The sequence below is a fragment of the Paramisgurnus dabryanus genome, chromosome 1 (assembly GCF_030506205.2).
Source record: "Paramisgurnus dabryanus chromosome 1, PD_genome_1.1, whole genome shotgun sequence".
Lineage (NCBI taxonomy): Eukaryota > Metazoa > Chordata > Actinopteri > Cypriniformes > Cobitidae > Paramisgurnus > Paramisgurnus dabryanus.
Window position 1 is genome coordinate 57,480,922 of NC_133337.1, and position 10,788 is coordinate 57,491,709.

Genomic DNA, 10,788 nt, shown 5'->3' on the forward strand with positions numbered 1-10,788 from the left:
GCTACACCGAATGAAATTTAGTGCAGGGTCTTAAATCAATTCGCCGTACAGATTTTTGCTAGTTGTGTAATGAATTATATTAAATAAACAGAAATATCTTAATTGTATAGTTTCATTTTAGTTTTTCAACGGTGAACATGTGTGCCAATGTTATTTTTCTAAGCAATTATTTTAATATTTAGACAGTAATATAGTACCAAGCGGAAGGACACTCCAAACAAAGGAAGTGTTAGAAGACCATCGAAAATGATGGTCTTCTAGTTTTCATTTAAACAGGGCCATAAAGCGATTGTTTTAACTTTAGTAAACCACAGTAAAGACAACTACATTTTAAATAACCGATATTCTCGTTTTGGAAATACCAAATGCATTAAATAAATTATACAAATTATTTATGGACATATTAAGCTGCATTAAATTAATCGGAAATACTGACATAACTAAAAATGCTCTTGCATAAATCTGCTGCATTGATGTGTTTTATTACTTTCATATAAGAGGCTAAGAAGTAGGCTAAATATTTCAATGCACAAAAATAATGCAACTACATATGTGACCACATGGGGGAGTTTGGTTAGAAGGGTCATCAAAACGTATAGGAACAACGAGTTATAAATAGAGGTTCCCCAAATAAATAAGACACACTTATAAGACACACAATATTTGCATTTCAGTGCGTATATAACCAACAAGTGGCATCTGCAAGATTCTCAAGTTTAGTTTGACAATGACATGTACAGCAAATTATAGAACATGTCGGTTAATTGCAACCCTGTAGCTATTTTACTTTAAACCTAACAAGCTTAAAAGCATAATGCTTTGCTTAAAAAGCGTACTTATGCTCTAAAATTATATCCTTTTTAAATATTTTTTTATCGTTTTAAATACTGTTTATATTAAGGTGTAAATACATTTTGTAACAGCTTACAATTCCATAAGTTACATTAACATGAGATAACAATAAACAATGCTTCTTCAACATGTATTTATCTTAGTTTATTGTAATTGCATTTACTAATAATTTTTCAAAATTGAGTTTGAAAGTAATTATCTGTTATCATTAGTTAATCCACAACAAACTGACTAACCATATTTGTATTGACTAATATTTAAAAAGATGAATAAAGCCTTTAAAAATATTATGGGTTTAAGTTAGCTAATGCATTATAGTGTTAAAGGGATAGTTCACCTAAAAATGAAAATTCTGTCTTAACCTACAAAAATAAATTATGATAAATTATGATAAACACACAGCTGCTGGAAACCATTGACTAACCCATAGTAGGAAAAACAAACCCTATGGATTTCACTGTGAACTTACCATATTTTATAAAAAAAAAATTATCATTATTTATCACTATACTAGCATTTGTTTACCTTATGGAAGTTAATGCTTTCCCCTATGATTTTTTCATCATCAAAATTAAATTTATTTATTTATTTGTGTTCATCAGCATAAAGAAATTCATACAGGTCTAAACAACATGAGGGTGAGTAAATGATGACAGAATTTTCATTTTGGGGTGAACTATATCTTTAATTGAAAAGTGTTACCAAATACTCTCAGGTGCAATTTGCAGTAATGTGACAGCATAGGAGACGCACGCACGCACGCACGCACACACACACACGCACGCACACACACGCACGCGCGCACACACACGCACGCGCGCACACACACACACACACACACACACACACACACACACACACACACACACACACACACACACACACACACATAAATCCACATTATGCTTTGAGAAATATAAATATTTTTTGCTTTAGATCAATGATTGTTTTACATACACTGTACACAGAGTCAAATACTTTTTTAATTGATGTGTGAACATTCAGAATTTAGACTGTTAAATTTAGCTTTAGTTGAAGTTAACTTAATATACCGTAATTAACAAATATTTTTTACGGATGAAACAATAATTGATAGGTCTGCTGCATTTGAAACATGCACCAAGGTCAACAAACTGTTGCTCCCAAATGAATTAAATATTGTTTATTATTATTTATGACAGTAACAGTGTGCAGATATTTTTACTTTTGCACTAGCATCAAATATAAAACAAAACATACAATTTCTAGAGGTGCATTTTTTTCATGGTTTTTGATAGCTCCTCTGCAGAACCACTGTGGACCACCTGTTGAAGACCCCTGACATGACACCCAGAGAATTGCCACAATTTTCCATTCCTAATTATACACACAAGCAAAAGATGGCATGCACACCTTATATAATGAGAAAAAAATCTATAAATTAATTTATTTCAATGAAGTAAAAGTAAAGAAAATGTCTTTGAAAAACCTGCTGACTCACTCCTGTCACAGTCTCTAAAGAAGGTCACAGATTCACACCAAGTGCTTTCCCATCACAAACAGAGTTCTCATCTATTCAGCTGCATGAGTGAAGGGTACACATAAGGTTGGTAATAAATCATGACTAATATTTTCTCTCTGTGGTGTACAGAGTGCATGGTGTCTGTGGGCTTATTTAAGCCCCATTTATCCGTTGAAGTAGGGTCTTATTCATTCATTGCTTTTATGTCTCTCGCGAATATGCATATGGGATTAATAATGTAAGTGCTCTATTCACAGCCAATGACTAATGTACTGCTTTTGAAGAGGATGGCGCATTATAGTTTTACAAAAGATTACTTTTTAGTAGTTTTAGACTGCCTTACGTGGTACAAATGGACTCACCATTATTGATATTTTTCTTATCAAGTAATGTATGAATCATCTGCATTATTGAGGACACTATTTTATGTGAATGTTGCTTACATTTAGTCTTTGAGTGGAAATGTCCAGATCCATAGACATCAGTGACTGGAAGCTATACATTGATGGTTTCAATCTTGTGAGTCTTACACCACTTAAGGGCACCCTAGATATCAATTAGAGCAGTATTTATTGCATGTCCTATATTTACAGTATGTTCTTGAAACCAGTGGAGAGTTTTTTGTGAGCCTCAGCAGTATGTCCTGGCATCAATTTTCTCTGCAGTACCCCTGGTGGACAGCCAAGTTCATGATCCTGTTAAACCTCTGCTCCAGCCTGAATGCACACCTAGTGAATTTATATTTGCTGTAGGTTGTTTTCTTTCACTTATATATTTCTCCAGAGGGCATTTGTTATATTTTAAATATTCGAAAATGAGCATTTCTTCTGTTTGCCACAGTTTTGATACTTTACTGCAGATGACACATGACCTCACAAAGTGACTGTTAAACTAATGTAAATCTTATTTAACTCTTACCTTGTGAACTGTAGTCACAGAATAAAAGTCAATATATAATTTCTGTAGAAATTACAGTATTACTGGCAGCTGGTTGCCAGAAACTTACTATAGATTTTACATTTATGTGATTTACTGGCAACAGTTTGTTCAAAGTTAAATGAACATGAAACATTTTCAGTCTTTATTTTCTACAGTAAGTTACTGGCAACCAGTGTAATTAAAGCTAATTATTTACAGTTTATATATATATATATATATATATATATATATATATATATATATATATATATATATATATATATATATATATATATATATATATATAAAACATGAAATGACAACTTTTCTATCATCTGTGTTAATCCATGAAGTACTGCTGTTTTATGCAGTGTAAAAATAAAATACAATCGTGCTGTAAATATCTTTACCTTACCTAACCTTAAAAATAATTTTTTGACTCTTTACAGATAATTTACATGTTATCACAATATCATATAAATAGGCAATTTATATAAACAGTGAAACAATTATCGGAAATACATGTCACTGGAGAATAAATAAAAAAAAGCTCTTGTTATTTGCTTGGATTAAGGCTACTTTATTTTTTAATTGTTAAGAAGGTTATTATTCCTGGTCAGTGACGTAAATACTACATCCAATCCAATTCATCCAATCGCCGAAGTCATTTGACGCAGTCGCGCGCACATTGCTCCTCTTTCGTCTCTTTAAAAAAGAAAAAAAGAAAACAACCAAAAGGATAAAAAAGTAGAATGGAATAGCTGATTCCTCTTACAATTGTAGTTATTTTTTGGTAAGTTACTTCGGACCAGGGACGTGCACAGGATTTTTTAGGGGCAGTTGCTCTGACCTATATAAAGGGCACCCCCCCCCCCCCTAATTTTTTTTTTTTAAACTCACGGCCTATATGAAGGACTGAGAATAACAGTGTCTTTATTAAAATCAGCAAACATTGCCTAATGCCTACCAAAAAAATTGAAGCCTAGGTTGCTTGTCTGCAAGCTATGATAGCTAGCTGATGTCTGTCTGATTATTTAGGCTTAAACGTGGCAAACTCAGCCTAGATTCATGAAGATTTTAACAGAGGTGGAAAGAGTAGCCAAAAACTTTACTCAAGTAAAAATACAAGTAACTTAATAAATAATTACTCAAGTAGAAGCAAAAAGTATGCAATGAAAATAATACTCAAGTAGCGAGTTACTAGTTACTCATGAAAAAATAAATCTAGATATACACGCGCAAACACACACACACACACACACACACACACACACACACACACACGCACGCACGCACGCACGCACGCACGCACGCGTGCGCACACACACACACACACACAATACAGTGCCCTCCATAAGTATCAGAATAGTAAAGACAAGATTTTTCTGTTTGCTGTGGAGACCAGAAATTGCTAAGATAAATATCAGCATGTCAGAAGTTTAGAATGTCACATTTTATTAACCTTTGTTTATGTTTCAACACATACATGCTTTAACAACAAAGAACAACAGCATCAAATTCTGACTTATGTATGTTGTACACAAATGCACACAAGTGAATCAAACTGATCCTACACATTTTATGCTTTTCATGTGTAAACAATCAGGACACAGCTAAGTGACCATTAAAAAACAATAATGTGACAGATTCTGTACTTTTGTCTCATGTTCATCTTTTAATGTTTAGAAATTTCTTGACTCCACAACAAACAGAAGAAAACTTATGAAGGGTACTTCTACAGTATGTGTAAAACTGCAACGTACACAAACAGTACAGAAAAAAGAATACAAACACAGAATAGACAAGCATTTCAAATTAACAAATTAACTCTAGTCTCATGTTGATGTAGCTTATAGCTGAAATATCAGACAAGTAAACGGACAACAGTTTTGCATATGTATAAAGTTAGAAATCTCCTCAGATGGTCTTTGGACGACATTGACAGTTTACACTTAACCATAAAAATGATTTTAGACAAAACTCATGTTTTCTTACGTTGTCATGTCACGTGTGTTTTGTGAGAATCACTTACATCATACAGCGAATCAGACGTCAATCATCGATGGATTTTCTTTAATCTGTGCCACAATGCTTCTGGAGGTTGCACGCGTTTAACTGTGTCTGACGATGGACGAACAGGTCGCGTGTATGTAATGGCGGGTACATGTGTGAAGTTTTGCTTTTAGTTAAAAGATTGGTAAATTAATTTCCACGTCACCCAAAACTGGTTATATTCTGCGTGTTTCTACATAGGTTACGAGTAAAACAGCTTCGGACGATTCAGTTTTTGCAGCGATCTGAACAATTCATTCAAATGACTCGCGAACCAATTTAAAACTTTTGGCCCATTCGCTTTGTAAAGAATCGACTCAAAAGACTCATTTATATTCAACACTTTGTAAGGAATCGACTCAAACGAGTCATTAATTCGCGAATGCGCCAGAAACACAAGATAGCAATTAAAAAATAAAATACAAATTTCGTAATTAATTAAAATACAGTAACGAAGGAACGCTGCATAGTATAAACGAAGTAAAAGTACAATTTATTTTTTTCCACCTGAGAAGGGCAACTTGAGTCGAGAAGGGCATATGGGCAGTTGCCCGGGCAACCTGAGCAACCCCCCTGTGCACGTCCCTGCTTCGGACTGCACATTGTCATTTTAGTTAACCGGAGCGCGCCTGTAGACTTGGAGACTGGAGAGGTGCGGGCGCAGTCAGTGCACTCTGATGGTGCGGTGTAAATATAAGGAAACTTGATAAAAAATGGACACAAGTGATGCTTCAGTAGTTGAAGGAGACAAAGATAATTTCTGATCACAAAACTTCACGGACAAAAATCGCAGCGTATCGTTTTGTGTAATGTATCGCGTAAACCTCGCCGCGCGCGTACAGTAAGCCAAGTTAAACTTCTCATCGATATCTACAAAATGCTACATCTTGTCGCCGGCCTTTTATGCGTCTATGCATTTGTATGCTTAAAAGTTGTCTATGGACTGGATGAGAAGCGTTTTCTTTGTACTGCAATACCCTCTGACATGGATGCAGTTTGTCCCGGGCAACCTCCGCCCGTTCATAGCGCATCGGAACTAGGAAATACGGTGATGCAACTTAGAGAGACAATATTAGAACAAAAGGAAACGATTGCCAATCAGTTAGTAACGATTAAAGAACTGACATCTAAACTGTCACGATGTGAATCTGAATCCTTCCAGAAAAACAATAAGGAAACGATGGATGATGTGCCTAAAGACTCAAATGATACCATTGACATTCTTGGAAAGACCATGCAGAGTCTTAAAGATCGATTAGAAAATCTAGAGGTAAGACATTTTTCATTAAATAATAAAAGTCAGGTTTTGTCATGCTGCAGTAGGAGGCTTTGTTTGCATGTGCAAACAAAAAGATTAAATTATTTTAAGTGCATCTGTGTTGGATGTTTTCTAGACTATTTTGGTAGTTACGTGAAGCCGAAGATTACAAGGATTATCTCATTAGTTAGTACATCCCTAGCCACAAATAGAGAAGTTACTTACGATGGCCCAATGTGTCAGTGCAACATGTCAGGTGTTAATCTGATTCTCTGAATGTATCAACCAAATTACACTTTTCCAAACAAATTAATTATTACAAGTTATATCCAATTCAAAGTACTTTAAAGGGAAAAATTCATTATTATTCCTATAGGCCTAACTGATCTTTTCATCTGACATTGCAGGAGTCTTTGGTCATGTGATCTGTTTGTCAGAGTCATGAAGAATGAGTTTATATATCCTTTATATTTGATTTCTTAAAGCAACAGCAAATGCGAGCCAACATCTCTGGTGCCTCCTTCCCTAATGAGCTGAGAAATCTACTGCAGCGTCGACTGGAGGACCTGGAGAATCAACTACTGAAAAAGGTCAATGAGCTTGAGACAGAGAAGTCACAGCTATATAATGAGACCGTTGCCCATCGCCAGCGCACGGACAGTACTCTCAATCTTCTTACCAACAGGATTTTTGAGCTTGAGAAAGGTTTGCACAAAACCCATATCATTATCATTTTCCCTTCTGTGCTATATTTACTTTTATTGGATTATTGCTATGCACAAATACGTTTTTTAAGTGCTTTTTATTCTACAGAGCTAAGGGAGTGATTTTGTTTTTTTATGGTTGTGTATAGCACATATATGCATGACTCCAGAGGTTTTACTGTACTAAATCCCTTTTTTTTTGTACAGGAGAGGTTGGATTCAAGTCACCAGAGAATTTCAAAATCTCTCTTCTTCTACGCACAAATTACCATTATGGGAAAGTAAAGAAAAGCTTGCCAGAGATGTACGCCTTCACTGTTTGCATGTGGCTTAAGTCAAGTACAAGCACTGGAACCCCTGGCATTGGAACTCCTTTTTCCTATGGAGTGCCGGGTCAGGCAAATGAGATTGTATTGATCGAATGGGACAACAGTCCTGTAGAATTGATCATCAATGACAAGGTACAGAACCAACATGTTAACAAAAGCAAGTTTCACGCATAATGTTGGCTGCGTCCGAAAGCTTGAAAATGCTGAGTTCGAAGGCAGCATTCCAAGGCAGGAAGGCATCAAGGCACTGCCGAAACTAATGTTGGGTTTGGTTTACCTTGTCTCCTGACTGAGATACCTTTGTTGTCTTGTCCCATAATTAAATCCGTGGGCATGCACAGAGAATGTGATTGGTCAAGCATGGTCAAGTTTGAAAACATAAAATGAATAAATAAAGTTTTTTCATTTTTTACATCTTTTGATTGCATTTCTAGTGAGAAATAAGAATTGCTTTTTAAATATAGCATTAGTTGTCACAAAGGCGCTCTTTGTTTATATTTCAAACCAAATTCCATTACACTGCCTATGAAGGACGTACAATTGCGTTTTCCAGAGCTGCCTTTATGCCATCAAAGTCATTGCCTCATGAGGCAGCGAGGCAACAAGTCAGCTGCCTAAGCTTTTGGACGCAGACATCATCCAACGTTTTTTGGAGACATTAATGTTAAGGATGCAAAAAACAACTACAATCTATTAACATTAGTAAATTAAGTGAACAGTAATCCAAAAATTTCAGAATCACCTTAAAGGGATAGTTCACTTTAAAATGAAAATTCTGTCATCATTTACTCATCCTCATGTTGTTCTAAACCTGTATGAATTTCTTTTTTCTGATGAACACAAAAGAAGATATTTTGAGAAATGATGGTAACCACACAGCAATAAGTGACCATAGACTTCCATAGGAATAAAAAAATATGATGGAATTTAATGGGTACCGTCAACTGTGTGCTTAACATTATTTATCAAAATATTTTCGTAGTAATTTATCACAATACTTCCAAAATATTTTTTCCTACTATGGAAGTCTATGGTCACTTACTGATGTGTGTAAATGATGACAAAATTTTCATTTTAAAGTAAACTATAGCTTTAAAAGTATTAAAGGTGACATAGAATGATTAAACGGGGTATTAATCCTTGTTCTGTGATGTGACATTAGACAAACCTCTCTCAGAAAGCTATATTATAGGGGATTTTAAACGTGTGCTTTTACACCTATTTAAGTTTTCAGAAGCCATACAACAAATTTGTGTAAGGAAATGAGGCAGATAATCTTTAAACTTTATAATCTAACATCTCTTTTTAAATAGGTGGCACGACTGCCTCTATCACTGGGCGATGGGAGGTGGCACCATGTCTGTATCACTTGGACTGTTAGGGATGGGGTTTGGGAAGCATATCAGGATGGCCAAAGATTGGGTTCAGGGGAGAACCTGGCCCCTTGGCACCCGATAAAACCGGGAGGAAACCTTATCCTTGGCCAAGAGCAGGTGAGAATAAAATTTACGCTTATACATCAGCTTCTTCTGCAGTCCAATACAGTTTTAGGACCAAAGTATGCTTTAGTTTTACATGTACATTAGTTATTTCCAAATTATTGAAGTGTGCATACATTGACCATCTTTGCATACTATCAGAATGAGGGGCTAAAGTTTGTTTTTGGATAAAAATCAAAAGTAGGTTCAGTATGGACCCTACGCTAGTTATTTTATGGTAAGGTTTGGGTATTGTTGTGTGATATATAAACAGCGAAAAAAAAAATCTTTGAAAGAAAAGTAGTCTATACTTAACATCTATAATATAAGCTGTAGTCTTATTCCTTGCTTAAAAGTGTTTTATCGATTCACGGACCTTAAATCAATGTTGTAGTTCACATTAGGTTTACCATGAGAGTGCCCATTATCTAAAGGTGAATAAAATGGGTTGTTGTTGTTTTAATGAGGCCTGTCGTTTATGGCCTCAACAGGATATAGTAGGTGGGCGCTTTGATGCCAACCAGGCCTTTGTGGGAGAGCTGAGCCACTTTAACATCTGGGATCGGGTCCTACGCTCCACGGACATCGTCTCCATGGCAAACTGCTCATCCTACATGCCTGGCAATGTGGTGGCCTGGACCGACAGTAATATTGAGGTGTTTGGTGGGGCATCAAAGTTGCAGCTCGAGCTTTGCGAAGCCAGGCTCTTTGACAATTAAATAATTGTGGATATCACTTAGCAAAATCATTGAAAATGACTATATATTAAACATTTTTGATAAAAACAAAGGAATGGTCTGATGTTACCCTGTCTGTAAATTCCATCTAAAGTTCTGTAATCTAATGATGAGATTAGAAACATCAAAATTGTATTTTACTAATTGATTATACATGATTTAAATTTTTGACATGGTCTTACTGGGTCAATATTAAATATATCAAGGTTATATTTTTACTGAATTTGCTCTACATTGTCTAAGAAGATTTTATGTAGAAAACAGTAAATCATAACAAATGACTTTGGCTGGGACTTCACAGACTGGGTCACATATAAATACAATGGTAGTACATCAACATGAGCTTTGAAGTATTGTACTTTAAGGGACTTTAAAAATAGTTGCACTTTTAATGGATATAATTTTTCTATTCACAATTACCATATTTGGTTCCACTTTTTTATTTAATCTCTGCTGATTGATTCACAGTTATCACATCTAGTTGATGTACACAAGCGTACACATACACTTTAAGTATTGTTGATTTTATTTAGCAGAGGAGTGTGTACTTTCCTCTTTCTGTGTCTCCTTGAGTTCCAGTGCATTTTGGCTTTGTGACATTACAAAGCCAAAAATTACAAACTGACTTTGATTATAAAACTGTATAAAGCCACTGAAGTGTAAAACACGAAATGTAATCTTATACACAGTGTAGCCTTGATACTGACCAAGCTATTAAATCGTAAAAAGCACAATAACCACAAGTAATCTTATTTACAGTATATGAAGTGTAGACTTGCTGATTAGCAAATCTTGATTTTGATTAAGGCAGGAGTTGGGAACCCTGGTAATGGAGGGCCACTGTCCTGCAAAGTTTAGTTCCAATTAAAGTTTTCAGGATAACTTGGAAATAAAATTCAGGTGTGTTTGATTAGGGTTGGAACAAGACTCTGCAGGACAGTGGCCCTCCAGGACCCAGG

General features: G+C 35.3%; 1 protein-coding gene across 1 annotated transcript; it reads left to right on the forward strand.

The window, feature by feature from the left end:
* The first annotated feature begins 5,917 nt into the window (after positions 1–5,917).
* On the forward strand, positions 5,918–10,384 carry nptx2b (neuronal pentraxin IIb). Its single transcript, XM_065242827.2, has 5 exons — positions 5,918–6,593; positions 7,067–7,286; positions 7,493–7,746; positions 8,928–9,107; positions 9,584–10,384. Exons 1-5 carry the CDS (start codon positions 6,201–6,203, stop codon positions 9,809–9,811), a joined length of 1,275 nt encoding a protein of 424 aa, XP_065098899.1. The 5' UTR covers positions 5,918–6,200; the 3' UTR covers positions 9,812–10,384.
* Positions 10,385–10,788: the final 404 nt, after the last annotated feature.

What these genes read in the sequence shown, in the direction of transcription:
- nptx2b (XM_065242827.2), top strand. Translation starts at nt 6,201, where the DNA reads ATGCTACATCTTGTCGCCGGCCTTTTATGCGTCTATGCATTTGTATGC. An exon ending in ATCGATTAGAAAATCTAGAG is followed by an intron (nt 6,594 to 7,066) that starts GTAAGACATTTT and finishes GATTTCTTAAAG; the next exon opens with CAACAGCAAATGCGAGCCAA. An exon ending in GATTTTTGAGCTTGAGAAAG is followed by an intron (nt 7,287 to 7,492) that starts GTTTGCACAAAA and finishes TTTTTTGTACAG; the next exon opens with GAGAGGTTGGATTCAAGTCA.